This window comes from Elephas maximus, chromosome 6, assembly GCF_024166365.1.
Source record: "Elephas maximus indicus isolate mEleMax1 chromosome 6, mEleMax1 primary haplotype, whole genome shotgun sequence".
Lineage (NCBI taxonomy): Eukaryota > Metazoa > Chordata > Mammalia > Proboscidea > Elephantidae > Elephas > Elephas maximus.
The window spans coordinates 100621401-100643232 of NC_064824.1; the positions used below are offsets into that span (position 1 = coordinate 100621401).

Here is a 21832-nt window from a genome sequence, read left to right on the forward strand (position 1 = left end):
ATTTATTGGGTAGGATTTTACTACATGTACGGTTTCTCTATATTTAGGTACGATACATATGGCAGTTTATTAGTCTGGTCATTGAGAGCACTATTTGTTTGCATTTGATCTTAACCTGTAATGTTACGAAATTAGAAAAAGTATGAACAGCATTAAGGGAAATAAGCCTTAATATATGTGCCAGGTACTTTTCATGTGTTACCTCTTTCAATCTTCTTAACAACCTTTGAAAAATAGGTATTATTATTCTAATTTTGTATATGCAGAAGCTCCAGCTGGTTCAAGATCACATAGCTAACAAAGGGCTGAGCCATGATTCAAAACAATCTGTCCAATTCAAAAATCTATTTTATAAATGCATTCATCTTATGTATTGCATTGGGCAAATCTGCTGCAAAAGACCTCTTTAAAGTGTTAAAAAACAAAGATGTCACTTTGAGGACTAAGAAGCACCTGACCCAAGCCATGCTATTTTCAATTGCCTCATATGCATGGACGATGAATGAGGAAGATCAAAGAAGAATTGATGCCTTTGAATTATGGTGTTGGCAAAGAATATTGAATATACCATGGACTGCCAGAAGAATGAACAAATATGTCTTGAAAGAAGTACAGCCAGAATGCTTCTTAGAGGAGAGGATGGCAAGACTTTGTCTCACGTATTTTGGACATTGTCATGGATTGAATTATATCCCCCCAAAAATGTGTGTATCAACTTGGTTAGGCCATGATTCCCAGTATTGTGTGGTTGTCCTCCATTTTGTGATTGTAACTTTATGCTGAGAAGATTAGGGTGGTCAGCTCCCTGATCCAAGGTAAAGGGAGTTTCCCTGGGGTGTGGCCTACACCACCTTTTATCTCTCAAGAGATAAAAGGAAAGGGAAGCAAGCAGAGTTGGGGACCTCATGCCCCCAAGAAAGAAGCACTGGGAGCAGATCCTATCTTTTAGACCCAGGGTTCCTGCTCAGAGAAGCTCCTAGTCTGGGGGAACATTGATGAGAAGGCCAACAGAGAGAGAAAACCTTCCCCTGGAGCTGACACCCTGAATTTGGACTTGTAACCTACTAGACTGTAAGAAAATAAATTTCTCCTTGTTAAAGCCATCCACTTGTGGTATTTCTGTTATGGCAGCACTAGATGACTAAGACAGAATTGTTATCAGGAGGGAACTGTCACTGGAAAAGGACATCATGTTTGGCAAAGTAGAGGGTCAGTGAAAAAGAAGAAGGCCCTCAATGAGATGGATTGACAAGTGGCTGCAACAATGGGCTCAAACATAGCAATGATTGTGGGGATGACGAAGGACTGGGTGATGTTTCGTTCAGTTGTACATAGGTTGCTATGAGTTGGAACCAACTTGAGGAACTTAACAACATTGGAATTGTAAACCCAGTCATATACATCATTCTGGCATTATTTTGTTTTACAAAGATGTAACTATGTGCTATGTCCCAATTAAGGGTATAAGCAGGGCCACGCTTTCTCCAAAGGCTCTAGGGGAAGATTCTTTCTTGTCTCTCCCAGCTTCTGGTAGTATCAGGTGCTCCTTGGCTTGTGGCAGAATAACTCAGTCTCTGCCTCTGTCTTCATGTGGCTGTCTTCCCTCTATGACTCTTCTCTTCTTCTAAGGACACCATTTATAAAGAGATTAGGGCTTACTCTAATGAACTCATCTTAACTAATTACATTTGCAATGACCCTGACTCCAAATAAGGTCACAATTACAGAGGTTAGGACTTCAACTTATCTTTTTGGGGAACAACACACTCAACCCATAAAGCTCAGGGTCTAGAAACATTTTTATTCAAAGCACAGTGGGGCTAGGTATAAGAATTGGCTTCATTACAGAATCCTAGATAAACTCATTTTAACTGGCCTGGCCTTCATTAATTCACACACAGTTACTGAACACCAAATGCCAAGGCCTGCACTACATGCTGGAGGTGCAAAGACAACAACAGGGACAATCCTTTCCTTCAAGAAGTTCACAGACTAGTGAAGTCTTTGACTACCAGACATTCACTATGTGCAGTTGCACATAGTAACTTTGAGAGTCAGCCTTCTTTTTTGTCATTGTAATCTTTTATATTTTCTCATAAATTAAAGGAAAACAGAGTAGAGTAACATCAAAACATCATGACCCACTGCACTTGCAAAGCATCAATTTTCCTAAACCACAAACCCCAATGGGATTAACAAAACCAAGAAATTAGATATTCTTTTGTCATTGCCAGAGAAAAATGATAGTCTTTTTCTAAATTATTTAATATCTTATATTTATGAGAATCAGATTAAATTCCATTTAATATTCAACTGCTTGGCCATACTAAATACCTTTCTGGACATTTAGAATAAAAAAAAATGCTTTGAGTTTTTTAAACAAGCTGAATAAAGTTCACTCATAGCTATTTTCCCAGATCTTTTGTGTTAATGTTGTTTTCTTCAGGCTTTCACTTTGGCTTTCAGGGTATTCTCATGATCATACCAAGTTAATAAATACAAATGATCACAACAATGCCTGGCCCATGGTAAGCCCTCAATGAGTGTTAGGTTTTATTATTAATATCATCATTATAAAAATATTTTACAACTGGCTTAAAAATTTCATTTTGATTTGTATGGAATCTTAAAGACCCCCAATCTATTTTTGTCTTTACTTTGAGGAAAAACAAAAATAAGTATACTTAGAATACTTAGAATATATACATTATAAAAATAATAATTTTACAGAAATCAGAATGCTCTGGTTTTAGGATCTCTCTCTTTCTCAATGGACTTTTGCATGCCTCGGCTGATTAGCCTGCAGAACAGACACCACATCCTGCAGTGACATTGATGATGTGACCTTGAAATTAGAAGAACAGCCTTTCTTTCTCATGTTTAAGTCCCACACATCAGAGACTGCAGGCATTTTAGATCCCTTTGGTACATAGACCCAACATTATACTGACAATACTATGAGATAAATGTTTTAATCATCATCCACTATTTCATGCAAATTCCCTAATAATTACTCAATACAATTCACTGTTTCCATATAACTATTTCAGTAGTCCTGGGGTGATAGAAAAACAATAGTAGACCTGGCCATAACACACACAACATTTATAATCTAATGAGGGAGACAACTACAAGAAACAGAGTAAAAACATCTTCAACAGAAATACCCTTGCCAACCAATTATAAGCATATAAATGATAAAACAAAACAAAAAAAAAACATTGCCATTGAGTTGATTCCAACTCATAGTGACCCTATAGGACAGAGTAGAACTGTCCCATAGGGTTTCCAAGGGCAGCTGGTGGATTCAAACTGCTGGCCTTTTGGTTAGCAGCCAAATGCTTAACCACTGTGCCACCAAGGCCCCATATAAATGATAGTAGGTAATTAATGGCTGACTACTAATTCAGTCAACTCCACGGCAATGGGAATAATGTGTACTAATTCAACAGTAAATGTTTATTGAATGTTTACAATAAGCCAGACATTGCAACAAGCAAAAAAGACAAACATGCTTGCTCTCAGTGGAGTGCATATTCTCAAAGGTGGAGACGGACAATTAAAAAAATACATATACTATGTCAGGTGGTGATAAGTGCTAAAAAGAAAAATAAAGCAGGACGTGGGGAGGGAGGATCACTGGAGCAAATTGGGATGAGAGGGCTGCTATTTCATCTAGAGTGGTCAGGGAAGCCCATACCTTATGTATATCATTTGAGCAGAGACCTGAAGGAAGCAAGGGAGCATTCATGCAGAGAACTGAGAAAAGAGGATTACAAGCAGAGACAACAGCAAATGTAAGACCCTGAGGTGGAAATCAAAATTGCCAGATAAATTTTGGATGAAGGACTCTACAGATATAGGTCACATTCAAAGAGCAGAACCTATCAAAGTTGAAAATGATCCTACTAAACCTTTGCAGAGAATTCCTCACTATCCACTCAAACTAGAGGCTATTGAAGGTCTGAAACCAATAGTGGAAATTTTTATAATTAAAGGGTTAGTTAGACCTTGTTCTATTCCTTGCAATACTCCTATGCTGCCAGTAGGAAAACCAAATGGTAGAGGATGGAGATTTGTACAAGATCTTACAGCCATCAACAAAATTGTTGTTCCTAGATTTTTGGTATTTTCAAATCCCCATACTTTACTTTCCAAAGTTCCTTCCATATTTTAATTGGTTTACAGTAATAGATTTATGGGCTGCCTTTTTTTTTTTTTTTTTTTAGCATACCTGTAGATGAATCTAGCCAATACCTTTTTGCATTTACTTGGGAAAATTTGCAATATACTTGGACTGTTATGCCTCAGGGTTTTACTGAAGCACCCTTCCAAACTTTACATCAAAATCTTAGTGATCTAGATTTTTCTGAAGGCTCAACTTTAATCCATTAAGTGGATGATTTATGTTTGAACACTGAATTAAGTGCCTTAAAAGATTCAATTTATTTGTTGAAACAGTTGGTAATAAAAGGCCATAAGATTTCAAAGGAGAACTTGCAATTTGTACAGAAATCTGTTGCCTACTTAGAACACAATTTATCTAAAAATAGAATAAGACTTTCTTCAGGACGATTGATCACTATTAGAAATTTTCCTAACCCACTACTAAGAAACAATTGCATAGATTTTAAGGATTAGCAGGGTATTGTCGAAATTGCATAACCAATTTTTTTTTATAGCCTCTCCACTTCATGATCTAACTAAAAATTCTGTTCCTGAACCATTGCCTAGGGATGAAACATCTGAACAATCCTTTTTAGACCAAAAGAATAACTTAAGTAATGCACCTGCCTTGAGTCTTCCAAATTATGATAAACTTTTCTACCTTTTCATACATGAAAAAGGTGGACAAACTATAGGAGTTTTAGCTCAGAAACACAGAGGAAATCAGAGGCCTATTGCTTATTACAGTCAGAAAATTAGATTCAGTAGCTCGAGCCTATCTAAATTGTCCAAAAACTATAGTAGCAGCTGCTTTGATTGTAGAAGCCTCCTTAAGTTAAGTCTTAGGTAATCTACTGATCTTATAAGTCACTCATGCAGTAGAGGAACTATTAAAAGATTCTCAGACTCAGCATTTGTCAGGAGCAAGACTTACTTCATAGGAATTATCTTTATTAACTCCTTCCAACACCCAGATTAAACAATGTAATTCATTAAATACAGCTTCTCCAACTGCCCCTCTGCTGAACGTGGTGATCCATGTGATTGTGCACAATTAATTGATCAATTAACTACTCCTAGAATAAATCTAAAAGAGACCTCATTAGAAAATCTGTACTTTTTGTTGATGGATCATATGCAAAAAATACCAATGATAAATATCAATCTGGCTATGCCATTATAAATTAATTTTAATTAATAGAGAATGTTCCTTTACCTCAATTTACTTCTGCACAGCAAGCTGAATTATATGCATTAATTTGAGTGTGTAGAATAGCAAAAGATAAAACTGTAGGCATTTATACTGAGAGTAGATATATTTTTTGAGTAGTGCATGATTTGGCACGCTATGGAAACAAAGAGGTTTTTTGACTTCAGCTGGAACTCTGAAAAATAGCCCCTTAGTTAAGGAATTAATATATGTTGTCCAATTACCAAAAAAAATAGCAATAATCAAAATTGAAGCACATACAAAAAATAGAGCCAGAATATCAAGGAAATGCTTTAACTGATTATTATGAAAAATTAACTGCAACCTCATTGATTGCTAGAAGAATTACACAATATGTCCAAACAGTCATATGAAACATTAGAAGAAGTAGGTTGTGCCTGATTACACATATTCAGCTTTTTGATCAAAGATTCTATAGCAGAATCCTGATCAAAAGGGAAGAATGTAAGAACAAAAATTAAATTTCTCACAGATTTCAGACTCTCTGGGACCTCTGAGAGCAATAGTCCATTAATCATTACCCTGACTTGCCTTAACCTTAGGACTCAAAACCGTAAAATTTTTCCATAATGAAATCACATAGAACCTGGTCTTGGGTGGCTGATTAGTAAAATATTTCAAATAGAAGAAGCAGTTCTTTCTCACAAAGATAATCTTTTAATGGTATAAAAAGGTTTGCCTTGACCAAACATGAATCACTCTCCCAAGAGAGATATGTAACTTCTTATTCTGTACCCAGTTATTTATAACCTACATCTATATTGACTTTGGGAAACCCTGGTGGTGTAGTGGTTAAGTGCTATGGCTACTAACCAAAAGGCTGGCTGTTTAAATCCACCAGACGCTCTTTGGAAACCCAATAGGGCAGTTCTACTCTGTTCTGTAGGGTTGCTATGAGTCACAATTGACTCAACGGCAATGGGTTTGGTTTTGGTTATATTGACTTTGATTATAAAAACCTATGCAAAACCCCCTCTTCGAGGGCATTCTCAACTTTGAGTAGAGAGTGCTTCCTTGGTTTGCAAACCATGATAAGAATAAACTTCAATCATTTTCTTAAAATTTAACTCAATCTATTAATTTTGACAGAAGTGTCCAAGGACCAGAAAGGCTTGAGCCAAGTGAGCAAGGATAGGAGAGTGAGAAGGTGAGGGCAGAAAGGTAATGGGGTGGAGCAGGTAGCTTTGCAAGACATTGTTGAGACCTTTGGCCTTTGTTATTTTGTTGTTCCTGGCATAGTAGACCATGTGATTGTCCAATTCAGAATGGCCAGTACCAGTCCATTTCCACTCACTAATGCCTAGGATATCAATCTTTATGCATTCCATTCCATTTTTAATGATTTCCAATTTTTCTAGATTCCTACTTCATAATTCCACATTCCTATTATTAATGGATGTTTGCAGCTGTTTCTTCTCATTTTGAGTCATGCCACATCAGCAGATGAAGCTCCCAAAAGCTCAACTCCATCCACATCATTAAGGTCCACTTTAAGGAGGCAGCTCTTCCCCAGTCATATTTTGAGTGCCTTCCAATCTGAAGGGCTCATCTTCTGGCACTATATCATACAATATTCTGCTGCTATTTGTAAGGTTTTCACTGGCTAATTTTTTCAGAAGCAGACTGCCAGGTCCTTCTTCCTAGTCTGTCTTAGCCTGGAAGCTGTGCTGAAACCTGTCCACCATGGGTGACCCTGCTGGTATTTGAATACTGGTGGCATCACAGCAACACACAAGCCACCACAGTACAACAAACTGACAGAAGTGTGGGGTTGGTCTTTACTCTGAGTGAAATGAAAGGCCACTGAAGCGTTTGAGGCACTGGAGGGTCATGGTCTGACTTCCATTTGAGGTGGATCACATTGGCTGATCTATAGAGAGGATCAGCAGAAGTCACACAAGGAAGCAAGGAGACTAGTGGGGTAGCATTTGCAATAATACAGCCAAGATATGAAAGGTGTCCTGGTGATTTAATGGTTAAGCACTAGGCTGCTAACCAAAAGTTTGGCAGTTCAAACCCACCCAGCAGCTCCATGGCGATCTGCTCCCATAGAGATCACAGCCTAGAAAACTATATGGGGCAGTTCTATTTTGTCACATGAGGTCACTATGAGTCTAAATCGATTTGAGGGCACCTAACAACATGATTGTGTGTGACTTGGACCAGAATGGTGGCAAAAGGAATGGCAGTAAGTGACATATTCTGGACATATTTTGAAGGTATTGACAAAAGATTTCGTGATGGATTAATTGAGGGCATGTGAAAAGAGAAATTGTCATTTACTATGAGTGACTAATCCTCATAAAATGGATTAATGGCTTAAAAAGATTTCTGCAAAGAAATTGTGGATTGAAGATAAGATTTATAATGCAATTATAAAGAAACAATAGTGAAATAGCAAAATGGACACTCCCTTATTCTACAAAATTGACACTTCAAGAAAACTATATGAAATAAAAATATATCCAGTGTTATTAGCAATGGAATCCTGGGTACCACAAACAGGAGTTGCTGGGCTACTAACTGAAAAGGTGGCAGCCCAGATCCACCCAGAGGTTCCTCAAAAGAAAGGCCTGGCAATCTGCTTCCAAAAGGTCACAGCCATGAAAACCCTATAGAACACAGTTTTACTCTGATTACATGGGGTCTCCATGAGTTGGAATTGACTCCATGGAAACTGATTGTTAGCAGTGAACTTCAACCTACGTAGGTATTGTTCCCTGAGATTTTTAGCAAATGGTAGTATGAAGCCATCATGATTAACAAAACATTTTAAAAAAATAAACATCGGAAGTTTAAACAATATCATATTTAAATGAGAATAAAATTTTATTAAAAATAAAAGTAAAATATTTTAATAGTGTTATATATTTCAATTTTACATCATTTTTTTAAAATTTAATATTGGTGTATGCTTTGTAATGTGTGTGTGTGTAGATAGAGATATAGATATTTCTACCATGAAATGGAACACTTGAAGATCTATATCCTAGGCATTAGTGAGCTGAAATTGACCAGTATTGGCCAGTTTTGGATCTGAAAATCATATGACCTACTGTGCCAGGAATGACAAATTAAAGAGCAATGGCATCCCATTCATCATCAAAAAGAATATTTCAAGATCTATACCAAAATATAGCACTGTCAGTGATAGGATAATGTCCATACACCTATAAGGAAGAACAGTTAATATGACTATTATTCAAATTTACACATCAACTACTAAGGCCAAAGATGAAGACATGGAAGTTTTTACAAACTTCTGCAGTCTGAAATTGATCAAACATGCAATCAAGATGCATTGATAATTACTGGTAATTGGAATGCAAAAGTTGGAAACAAAGAAGAAGGATCAGTAGTTGGAAATGATAGAAACTACACAGGGGATAACATGATAAAATTTTGCAAGACCAATGACTTTTTCATTGCAAATACCTTTTTCCAACAATGTAAATGGCGACTATACACATGGACCTTGCTGGATGGAATACACAGGAATCAAATTGACTACATCTGTGGAAAGAGAAGATGGAAAAGCTCAATAACATCGATAAGAACAGTGCAAGGGGCCGACTGTGGAATAGGCCATCAATTGCTCACATTCAAGTTCCAGTTGAAGCTGAAGAAAATTAGAACAAGTCCACAAGAGCCAAAGCACAACCTTGAGTATATCCCACCTGAATTTAGAGTCCATCTCAGGAATAGTTTTGACACATTGAACACTAACGACTGAAGACCAGATGAGTTGTGGGATGAAATCAAGGACATCATACATGAAAAAAGCAAAAGATCATTAAAAAGACAGAAAAAAAAAAAAAAAGACCAAAATGGATATCAGAAGATGCTCTGGAACTTGCTCTTGAACGTCAAGTAGCTAAAGCAAACAGAAGAAATGATGAAGTAAAAGAGCTGAACAGAAGATTTCAAAGGGTGGTTTGAGAAGACAAAGTAAAGAATTATAATGAAATATGCAAAGACCTGGGATTAGAAAACAAAAGGGGGGAACAGACTTGGCATTTCTCAAGTTGAAAGAACTAAAGAAAAACGTCAAGCCTCGAGTTGCAATATTGAAGGATTTTATGGGCAAAAAGTTGAATGAGATAGGAAGCATCAAAAGTAGATGGAAGAAACAAGGCTGGCATTAATCCAAAAAACACAAAATAATAAATGTTGGAGAGGCTGGGGAGAGATTGGAACACTTATACACTGCTGGTGGGAGTGTGAAATGGTACAACCACTTTGGAAATTGATTTGGTGTTCCCTTAAAGAGCTAGAACTAGAACTACCATATGATCCAGCAATCCCACTCCTTGAAGTATATCCTAGAGAAATAAGAGCCTTTACACGAACAGATATACGCACACCCGTGTTTATTGCTGCACTGTTTACAATAGCAAAAAGATGGAAGCAACCAAGGTGCCCATCAACAGATGAATGGATAAATAAATTATGGTATATTCACACGATGGAATACTACACATCAGTAAAGAACAGTGATGAATCTGTGAAACATTTCATAACATGGAGGAACCTGGAAGGCATTATGCTGAGTGAAATTAGTCAGTTGCAAAAGGACAAATATTGTATAAGACCACTATTATAAGAACTTGAGAAACAGTTTAAACTGAGAAGAAAACATTCTTTTGTGGTTATGGGGGGGGGACGGAGGGTGGGAGAAGGGTATTCACTAATTAGATAGTAGATAAGAACTACTTTAGGTGAAGAGAAAGACAGCACACAATACAGGGGAGGTCAGCACAACTGGACTAAACCAAAAGCAAAGAAGTTTCCTGAATATACTGAATGCTTTGAAGGCCAGCATAGTAGGGGCAGGGGTTTGGGGACCATGGTTTCAGGGGATATCCACGTTAATTGGCATAATAAAATCTATTAAGAAAACATTCTGCATCCCACTTTGGACAGTGGCATCTGGGGTCTTAAACACTAGCAAGTGGCCATCTAAGATGCATCAATGAGTCTCAACCCACCTGGATCAAAGGAGAATGAAGAACACCAAGAACACAAGGTAATTATGAGCCCAAGAGACAGAAAAGTCTACATGAACCAGAGACTACATCATCCTGTGACTAGAAGAGCTAGATGGTGCCTGGCTACAAACGATGACTGCCCTGACAGGGAACACAACAGGGAACCCCTGAGGGAGCAGGAGAGCAGTGGGAAACAGACCCCAAATTCTCATAAAATGACCAGACTTAATGGTCTGACTGAGACTGGAAGGACCCCGGTGGTCATGGTGCCCACACCTTCTGTTGGCCCAGGACAGGAACCATACCTGAAGCCAACTCCTCAGACATGGATTGGACTGGACAATGGGTTGGAGAGGGATGCTGGTGAGGAATGAGCTTCTTGGATCAGGTGGACACTGGAGACTATGATGGCATCTCCTGCCTGGAGGGGAGATAAGAAGGTAGAGGGGATTAGAAGCTGGCGAAATGGACACAAAAAGAGAGAGTAGAGGGAGGGAGTGGGCTGACTCATTAGGGGGAGAGTAACTGGGAGTATGTAGCAAGGTGTATATAAGCTTTTGTGTGAGAGACTGACTTGATTTGTAAGCTTTCACTTAAAGCACAATAAAAATTACTTAAAAAAAAAAAAAGTAGATGGAAGAAATACAGACTTATTGTACCAAAAAGAATTGGTCAACATTCAGCCATTTCAGGAGGTACCATATGATCAAGAACCAACAATACTGAAAGAAGAAGTCAGAGCTGCACTGAAGACAATGGCAAAAACAAGCCTTCAGGAATTGATGGAATACCAATTGAGATGTTTCAACAAACTGATGCAGTGCTGGAAGCACTCACTCATCTGTGTCAAGAAATTTGAAGACAGCTACCTGGCCAACCTGGAAGAGATCCATATTTGTGCCCATTCCAAAGAAAGGTGATCCAATAGAATGCAGAAATTATTGAACAGTATCATTAATATCACATGCAAGTAAAGTCATGCTGAAGATAATTCAAAAAAGGTTGCCGCAGTACATGGTCAGGGAACTGCGAGAAATTCAAGCCGGATTCAGACGAGGATGTGGAACTAGGGATATCATTGCTGATGTCAGATGCATCTTGGCTGAAAGCAGAGAATACCAGAAACATATTTATCTGTATTTTATTGACTCTGCAAAGGTGTTTGACTGTGTGGATCATAACAAATTATGGATAACATTGAGAAGAATGGAAATTCCAGAACACTTAACTGTACTTGTGTACATAGATTAAGAGGCAGTCGTTCAAACAGAACAAGGAGATACTGCATGTTTTAAAATCAGGAAAAGTGTGTGTCAGGTTTTTATCTTTCACCATACTTATTCAATCTGTATGCTGAGCAAATAATTCAAGAAACCGTACTATATGAAAAAGAATGTGGTGTCAGGATTGGAGGACAAATGAAAAACCTGCAATATGCAGGTGACACAACATTGCTTGCTGAAAGTGAAGAGGACTTGAAGCAGTTACTGATGAATGGATTACACTTCAACATAAAGAAAACAAAAATCCTCACAACTGGACCAATAAGCAACATCATGATAAACAGAGAAGATATTGAAGTTGTAAAGGATTTAATTTTATTTGGATCCGCAATCAATGTCCATGGAAGCAGCAGTCAGGAAATCAAATGAGATATTGCACTGGGCAAACCTGCTGCAAAAGACCTCTTTAAAGTGTTGAAAAGCAAAGATGTCACCTTGAAGACTAAGGTGCACCTGACCCAAGTATCACTTTATATGCATGTGAAATCTGAACAATGAATAAGGAAGACCAAAGAAGAATCAATGCCTTTGAATTATGGTGTTGGTGAAGAATATTGAATATACCATGGACTGCCGGAAGAATGAACAAATCTGTTTTGGAAAATGTACAGCTAGAATGCTGCTTAGAAGCAAGGATGGTGAGACTTGATATCACATACTTTGGACCTGTTATCAGGAGGGACAAGTCCCTGGAGAAGGATATCATGTTTGGCAAAGGAAAGCATCAGTGAAAAAGAGGAAGATCCTCAATGAGATGGATTGACACTGTGACTGCAAAAAAAAAAAGATGGGCTCAAACATAGCAATGATTGTGTGGATGGCACAGGACCAGGCAGCGGTGGTTCCTTCTGTTTTACATAGGGTAGCTATGAGTCAGAACCCACTCCACAGCACCTAACAACAACAGATATGTATATAATGGGGTTCAAGGTGAAGGCGAGGGCAAGAAGCTGTTGGTGGGATATTAATTCTAATTTGCATCTGTGTAACTTTACATTTACAAAGCATTTCACATGTGGGATTTGATTCCATCCTCATATCAACCCTGTGAAGTAGAGTCAGGAAAGGCTTTATCTCTTTTTCATAGGGAGTTAATTGAGACTTGGCTTGAGATACTCTCCAAGTTCACTCAGATAGGAAATGACAGACACTCAACAAATATGCTTGATAAGTTAAGCACATACTCTCGACTGAGCATTGTACTAGGTGGTGTGGCAGCATGCAAAAAAAGAGAGAAATCACTCATTTCTGTTCCCATGTAGCCTTAAGTCTGGGCTCAGGAAGATCAAACACACTGTGATTTATCCGATGTGATTTATCTTCCAAACAGTGTTAGACTGTTTACTACATTCACAAAGCAACATATTGGTAAAAGTGAATAAATTTTGCCCATAGGTACCCAGGAGGCAAAAAGTAAAAATGTCATTAAAGCAAAGTGGGATTAACAGGTATATTAGGGCTCCTCTGGTGGTAAGAGGTTCCCAGCTCAAACTGACTTCAGTACAAAAGGACATTCACCAGCTCACAGACCTGATAAAGATTTTTAAACATTTCAAAAATAAGCTCTCAGGGTTTAAGCGGTGTCAGCAGGAATTCATGACTTTCTCTGGCTTAATTTTATTAAGCCCATGGGGGGCTCTCGGCATTTGCTGGTAATCTGGCCACAGATACTCTTTCTAGTTCCTGCAAACTCAGCCCTCCCAGTGGGAAAAGAAAGTACCTCTTTGCTGGTGGTCTCCAAGAGAGTCTTGGGTTCTGTGCTTGTCTCTGAACCAATCACTGTGGCTAAGGGAGTGCTCTGATTGGCCAGGCTTAGTTCACATGCTCACTCTCAGGTAAGGGTGGAGTCAGCCCCACCAGAATAGCTTGGTGGGGAGGCGGGGGTGCGCGGCAGGGAAGCGAAGCAAAGGCTGGTTTCCCAGAAGAAAACAGAGGTGTCCCTGCTAGAAGGCAGAATGGATGTCCGAAATGCAAAACAAATGCTCATTATTACAGGATAAGATTCCTGAAGAAAATAATTGTGTTACAAATTTTGAAGGAGGTATTTGAGTTTGTTTTTAATCCTATGGAATTCTGGGCTGGTAGAGAGTCAGAATGACTGGAAAGCAACTGTTTTAGGCTGGGTCCTCTAGAGAAGCAAAACCAGTAAAGCTTATAAAAATATATATAGACAGAGAGATTTATATAAAGGAAATGGCTCATGTGGTTGTAGAGGCTGGAATGTCCCAAGCCTGTGGGTCAGGATAGAGACTTCTTCTGATTCATGTAGCCACAGGTGCTGGTGAACCCAAGATCAGCAGGTCAGAGAGCAGGGCTCTTGCTCACAGGCTGCAAAGATCGGTGAATCTGAAGATCGGCAGGCAAGACTGCAGGTAAGCTGCTAGCTCAAGTCCCAAGAATTGGAGGTCAGATGAACAGGAGCCAGCTGCAGGATCTAGTGTGAGCAAAAAGCCCCCAAGCCTTGCCAGGATGTCTGCTTATATTGAATGCAGGCCGTATGTCCAAGGAAACTCCCTTTCAACTGATTGGCTACTCATAACAGATCCCATCATGGGGGTGATCACATATCAAATCAAAACATGGAAACGATCACATTATACGACTGCGTATGAGAGTCATGGCCTAGCCAAGCGGACACACTAGCTTAACTACCACAGCAACTATCAACAACAGAGAGTTGGTGCAGGCATACCCTGCAGAGCATTTATTTGAGTTTTATACTTAACTTTTCCTTTCCTTTAAGTCTCACAGAAGGAGCCCTGGTAGGGCAATTATTAAGACTTGGATGCTAATTAGAAGGTTGGTGGTTCAAAGCCATCCAGCTGCTCTGTCAGAGAAAGACCTGGAGATCTGCTCCCGTAAAATTATTATGGGGCAGTTCTGCTTTGTCACACCAGGTTTCTATGATTAGAAATCAATGACACACAATGACAAATCTTATAGGCAATATTTCTTCATGCAGGGATCCCTGAATTGAGACTCATCATCTCCTTATGATTTGTGCCTTTTCTGGTCTCTGCCCTGCTGAAGCCAGGGGTCTGGGTAGGGACTAAGTGATCCGTGGCATATAGAGAGAAAGGATAAACCCAAAGACGGCCTTTCAAACTCCCTCCCAGCCAATCATTGGCTTTTTGTGGTAACTTCCCCCCCATTTAAGGCTGCATTTAACTAACTAAACAGTTGCCCTCAAGTCGATTTCAAATTCATAGCGATCCCATGTGTTGCAGAGTAGAACCTCACTCCATAGGGTTTTTAATGGCTGCTTTTTCAGACGGTGATCACCATGCCTTTCTTCTAAGGCGCCTTCGAGTGGGTTCGAACTGCCAACTTTTTGGTTAGTAGTTGAGCATTTAACCATTTGTGCCACCCAGGGACTCCTAGGCTGCATTTAATAACCTAATGGTAACCTGTTACTGAAGTGGCAAGAGCAGCCCCTAGCCCTCCCCACTCCCATTCCCTTACCAACCCCAGTTAGACTCTCACCTCCTTTCAGGTTTGCATTTTCTCTTTTCCACAGAGGTTTCCAACTAGAAAAAAATTCCCTCTACTCTCTATTGTTTCAACAATTCTTCATCCCATTCTCTTAACCCTGCCTCTCACCAATCACATCCATCTGACTAGTAGCTACGCTCCCCTCCCATGTGACGTTGAATTTTGGAGAATGGTCACATGTTGCAAAGTCCTGATCTAGAAGGAGAACACCCCACTTCCTGCTCTCAGTGTCCTTTATCTCTCCAGGTACCCTTTCCATAGCTCGGAAGCCAGGATGGTAAGAATCCCAGAGGAGAGCATTTGCAAAGTGCTCTGACTGCTTTGATAAAATTGATGATGTAAAAGGAAATATTTCTTGCAACTGCTCTAGCCTATAAGAAAAAAAAAAAAAGTTGTGTAAATGTAATGACTCACCATTTAACAAATAATGAAGATCCTTTGCAATTTTAAATATTATTTCACAAGAGATTTCTTTTCCAGCAGTAAAAACTAGAATGCTTGACTTGAAATGTTTAAAAAATAAATACTTCTTGAAAACTAAAGATACAAGAGAAAGATTAGTTCAGAGGACTAATGGACCACAACTACCACAGCCTCTACCAGACTGAGTCCAGTACAACTAGATAGTGCCCAGCTACCACCACTGACTGCTCTAGCAGGGATCACAATAAAGTGTCCCACACCGAGCTAGAGAAAAATGTAGAACAAAATTCTAACTCACAAAAAAAAAGACCAGACTGGCTGACCTGACAGACACTGGAGAAACCCCAAGAGTATGGCCCGTGGACACCCTTTTAACTAAGTAATGAAGTCACTCCCAAGGTTCATCTTTCAGCCAAAGATTAGACAGGCCCATAAAACAAAACGAGACTAAAAAGGCATACAAGTGCAGGGGCAAGGGCTAGGAGACAGAAGGGGACAGGAAAGCTGTTAATAGGGAACTCAAGGTTGAGAAGGGAGAGTGCTGACATGTCACGGGGTTGTTAACCAATGTCATAAAACAATATGTGTACTAACTGTTTGATGAGAAGCTAGTTTGTTGCGTAAACCTTCATCTAAAGTACAATAAAAAATAATGATAATAAATAAATACTTCTTGATATCTTTAAAGTAGCACTTTCATTATCAATGATTGATTTAATATCTTGTTTAATGTTTCTAGCGTCTCTCCTAAAAGGTTTGAAACATGCCAATATTGTGCTCCTGCATGACATAATCCACACCAAAGAGACACTGACATTCGTTTTTGAATACATGGTGAGTTGCTCCAGAATTTTACAAAGTATAATGAAAAATCCTAACACTTATATAATGAATCTCTTAATATTTTATGGCATGATAAAACTTTCATTACAATGTGAAAGTATCATAGAAATTTTCATTATTATGGTTAGTAGAGCCTTATTGTTTTTGCACCCACTCTTTTGTCCTGCTTCTTTACCTACTACTTTTGCTATTCTCTGCCCCTTCATCAACAATAATAAATAAACATTTTGAGTTCACATCCTAAATAAGACTTTTGTATTTTAAAATCTATTTTTGATCACTGTCTGAGGAGAACTTAACATCTTTTCAGTTCACAAGGAAGACATAAGTCACAGAGTTTTTTGTTTTTGTCTTTGTTTTTTTAATTGTATAGAAGCTTACTAAAGAGCAATTCGTTTTGTATTTTGACAAGAAAAAAATATTCAAATAAGCAGAAAGATATAAGGTTCTGTGTACTTGACTTTCCACCAAGGACACTTGGAGGGTGAAAAAAAACACAGTGTTGTGTTCAGTGGCATCCATTTAAAACGAGCATCTCTGTGCCCAGAAACAGGATTCCTTCTAAGAGCAGCCACATTAGAAAGACACGTCATGGCTGCCCTCAGCAGTTGAGTCTCAGAAAACCTGGTTATGTTCCATTTGCACCTTATTGCCAAAAAGTCTGAGCTTCATAATACCTTCTAACAGCCAAGCCTATGTTCTGCTTTAGAATGACTATCCAAACGCCACTAACTTCACTCTCTTTCTCCACCGTTTTGTTTAGGACACAGACCTGGCCCAGTATATGTCTCACCATCTGGGAGGGCTTCACCCTCACAATGTCAGGGTAAGTATTTAAGGATCAGGACCCTCTTATATTTCACCCACAGCAAGAGAATTTTGAAACAGACAGCCATCACAAAGTTCCATAAGGCTGGATAAGAAGATAGACATCATTGATAGTCTAGAGAGAAGTTAAAAAAAAAAAAAAAGATCCCCTTCAAGATACAGAACAATGTCTAGTTGTTCTCTGGACAGCCTAACTCTGTGTGTCATTCACTGCCATCATGCAGTTGTATCTTTAGAAGTATAAACCAATTGAAGAGAATTACATCAAAAGGAAAGAAGTGAAGCTAGGTCATCGTTAAATAAGTGCTTTCTTCATGGCAGACTACTGTGATAAACTTTGCATGATACTTCTTCTTACTTACCCACTAGAATGAGCAAACAAACTCCCTTTGTTCAATCTTAATCAGTTACCCTTTTACCTGTTCTATCGATCAGTTCCTGTTATACATATGGGACCAACTTCCATTTTTCCAGCCACTAAAAAAAAAAAACTAGGATAGAAATAATAATAAACTCTTAACTAGCTGTGTTTACACATCTGTTATAATTTTTAGAAACCATTCGTATTTCATACTTTTTATTATACCCTAAGGTTTTACTGGCATTGATTATTAATTAGCTCTTAAAATAGCCATGAGATTTGTACATGTGTTCATTCATTTAACAAATATTCACTTATTCATTCAAGAAATATTTATTGAGTACTTAGTACTATATTCTGGTCTATGGTTTCAACAAAGAATAAGTTGTGTTTCTTTTTTTCAGTAAGTTTAGTAAGTGAGAAACTTAGTGGACAATAAGTCCAGTAGGAGATACAGACAATTAAGTGGGCAGTGAGAAGCAAAGCAAAGCAATGGTTATGACCATGTTAAGTATGAATTCTGTGGGACCACATAGTGGGGGGACCTAATCCAGTCTTGGAGGCAAGGGGGAAAGGAACACTTGAGAGATAAGGGGTTGAGAAGAGTGAAAAAAATATTAAAATAGCTAAATGGGCAATGGCAAAAAACCAAAAAAAAAAAAACAGCAGAGAGAGCTAATTGGGGAAACTAAAAGGGAATGTCTTGTAGTGTGGTAAGGACCCATTCAATTATCTGCATGATCATGGGATTTCTTTTTATGGAAGTGCTTAGCAATTCAAATAGAGGAGCAGGGAAAGTAGACAGTTGTATTAATCTAGGGTTGGGGTTTTGCCAGATACATGAGAGGGAAAGACAATTGGGCAAGAGAGTTGACGAGATTGTCAAGAAAGCGGTTAAAGTGATAGTCAGTGACTTCTAACCTGAGTCTAATCGGAAGGAAGGAAGCGAAGATAGACAGGTTGCTGATAGCTAGGGAAAGGGTAGAAGGGTCAAGGAATGAGAGGTGTTGATTAAATAGAAGAACAGTTGAAGAAAGAAGAACTGTGAGAAAGACTGAGAAAAAGTTTTCAGGCTTTAGTGACTATCACATACAAGATACTGTGCTAAATGCTTAGAAGGATCAAAAGACGTAGAAGTCATGATTCCTGTTCTCAAGGGACTTACAGCCAAAAACAGGAGATAAGAAATTACCTAAGCATACCAACACTACACAGGACATTTGTGAATAATGGCAAGTAAGAAATAAGAGCAGTTCTGTAGATGTGCAAAGAAGTCACATCTCTCCTAGTCTTAAGGGGTTTCATTAAGCCAGGCCTTAAAAGATGCATTGCATTTCAAGAGGCTGGAATAGGGGAAGGTGTTACAGGAAGAGGAAAAGTCTTCAGCCAAGGCTCAGAGAAGGGAAGTCAAGAATGTGTTCAATGAAGAGCATCCCAGAGTCAGGGACTGTCAGGGTTAGAAAAAAATGGCGTTTTTTCAATCTGCAGGTTCTGATCTATTAGTGAGTTATGAAATTGATTTGGTGGTTAGCAACCAGCATTTTTTAAAATGAAATACAATGAGTGTGAAGAAAATAGAACATACTAGAGTGCATCACACTTAGTAAGAGTAAGTACTGTATTATTTTGTGCAAATTTTTGTTCCAGCTGCAATGGTACTTATATTTATATATAGATATGAATACTAAATATATGTATATTTCGTACTATGGGTTACAGTGTGTTTTTTTTTTTTTAAAAAAAAAACCTTGAAAAACACTCGGCTGGTCTAACTTCTTTACTTTGCAAAAGAGGAAACCAAAGTTTGAATAGGCAAATATTTTGCCTGAGGTTCTAGAACCAGACTTTGTCATTGCTAAAAGTGATGCTTGGTTAAAATTCCTCTTCACTAATGCCATACTATGTCTCTGGTCTGTCAGGCAGAAACACAGAGTGTATTAGTGAAGCAGGGTACATAAATCTGGGGAAACAGACAGAGCAAGTGGCTGAGACCCTCACTTTCTAAGAAATAATGGACTTTATTCTTAGACAGTAGAGTCATTAAAGGGGTTTGAGTTAAGAGAGAATGGCATAACCAGGGGGAATTTATATAACCGTGGTCTGTGGAGTGGATTAAAGAGAGGAAGAGACTGGAGCCAGTTTCCAGTTAGGAGTTTATTGATGTGGTCTAGCCCAGTGCTTCTCAAACTTCAATGAGCAGACAAATGACCGGGTTATATGAGTCAATAAGTCTAGGGTGAGGGCTGGGCTTCTACATTTCTAACATGAGCCAAGGTGATGCAGGTGCTGCTAGTAGAGGACCAAACTTTGAGTAGCAAGAGAGTAGGGAGAAGTAATAAAGACCAAATTATGGTCGTGACAGTAAGAATGGAATGAATGGAACCTATGTGAAAAACAGTAACAAAGAAGAGTTCAGCCAGGACTTAGTGATTAACTGAGTGTGAAGAGGGAAAGGATGGGCCCAAACATGATTGATTTTGAGTTTGATTACCGAAACCCATTGCCGATGAGTGGATACTAACTCACAGTGACCCTGTAGGACAGAGTAGAACTGCCCCATAGGGTTTCCAAGGCTGTAATCTTTACAGAAGCGAACTGCCACATGTTTCTCCTGGGGAGCAGCTGGTGGATTAGAACTGCCAACATTTCAGTTAGCAGCCAAGTGCTTAACCTCTGTACGACCAGGACTTTTTTTTTTTTTTAACAATTTTTATTGTGCTTTAAGTGAAAGTTTACAAATCAAGTCAGTCTCTCACATATAAATTTATGTACACATTACTACATACTCCCACTTACTCTCCCCCTAATGAGTCAGCCCGCTCCCTCCTTCCAGTCTCTCCTTTCGTGACTGTTTTGCCAGTTTCTAACCCCCTCTACCCTCCCATCTCCCCTCTAAACAGGAGATGCCAAAATAGTCTCAAGTGTCCACCTGATACAAGTAGCTCACTCCTCATCAGCATCTCTCTCCAACCCATTGTCCAGTCCAATTCATGTCTGATGAGTTGTCTTCGGGAATGGTTCCTATCCTGGGCCAACAGAAGGTTTGGGGACCATGACTGTTGGGATTCTTCTAGTCTTAGTCAGACCATTAAGTCTGGTCTTTTTATGAGAATTTGGGGTCTGCATTCCACTGTTCTCCTGCTCCCTCAGGGGTTCTCTCTTGTACTCCCTGTCAGGGTAGTCATCGGTTGTGGCCAGGCACCATCTAGTTCTTCTGGTCTCAGGATGATGTAAGTCTTTAGTTCATATGGCCCTTTCTGTCTTTTGGGCTCATAATTACCTTGTGACCTTGGTGTTCTTCATTCTCCTTTGATCCAGGTGGGTTAAGACCAATTGATACATCTTAGGTGGTCGCTTGTTAGCATTTAAGACCCCAGACACTATACTTCAAAGTGGGATGCAGAATGTTTTCTTAATAGAATTTGTTTTGCCAATTGACTTAGAAGTCCCCTTAAGCCATAGTCCCCAAACCCCCGCCCTTGCTCCGCTGACCTTTGAAGCATTCAGTTTATTCAGGAAACTTCTTTGCTTTTTGTCCAGTCCAGTTGAACTGACTTTCCCAGGGCTCCTTCTGAGTTTGATTAACCAGGAGAACTATAGCTCTAGTAATAGAAATAGGGGAAGAAGTTTGTTTAAAGAGGAAGAGCCCTGTTTCAGACATATTGAGCTTCTAGTTCAGGTGGGATATCCAAATGGAAACGAGGGGCAAAAAAGAAGATTAATGCTCAGGAGGGAGATAGGAGCTGACGAGTTTGTAGTTAAGAATAAGAGAATGGATAACCAAAAAAGCAATCATACAAAGTAAAGAGGATTGATGACAGAACTTTGCCTTCAGGGGATGAGAAGAGGAACAGGGCAGCAGAGGACAAAAGGAAGCTGCTTTTAGGAATGGAGAGGATTCAGAAAAATATATTGCCATGGAAGTCAAAAGAAGAGACCATTTCAATAAAGCATGATTGAGCATATCACAAGCATCTGGAATACAACTGAAAATCAGTCTTGACAGCAAGGAATTTATAGATTTGTGAGGGATATACTAATAAATAGATGAAGTTATTAGGGGTTGTCATGGATTGAATTGTGTCCCCCCAAAATATCTGTCAATTTGGCTAGGCCATGATTCCCAGTATTGTGTGATTTTGTCATCAGATGTGATTTTCCTGTGTGATATAAATCCTACCTCTATGATATTAATGAGGAAAGACCCAATCTACAA

At 38.9% G+C, this 21832-nt stretch overlaps 1 protein-coding gene across 4 annotated transcripts in view; it reads left to right on the forward strand.

Annotated features, from left to right (window-relative positions):
* CDK15 (cyclin dependent kinase 15) overlaps positions 1 to 21832 on the forward strand; it is a 103811-nt gene that overhangs the window by 9846 nt on the left and 72133 nt on the right. For all 4 annotated transcript variants that reach the window (XR_007517930.1, XM_049887863.1, XM_049887862.1 and 1 more), the window contains exons 5-6: positions 16324 to 16418; positions 17191 to 17253. Coding sequence is in view for 3 of the 4 variants with exons in the window: in XM_049887863.1 (XP_049743820.1) it covers positions 16324 to 16418; positions 17191 to 17253 (158 nt within the window). In the remaining variant the exon portion in view is untranslated. The remainder of the gene's footprint in view (positions 1 to 16323; positions 16419 to 17190; positions 17254 to 21832) is intronic.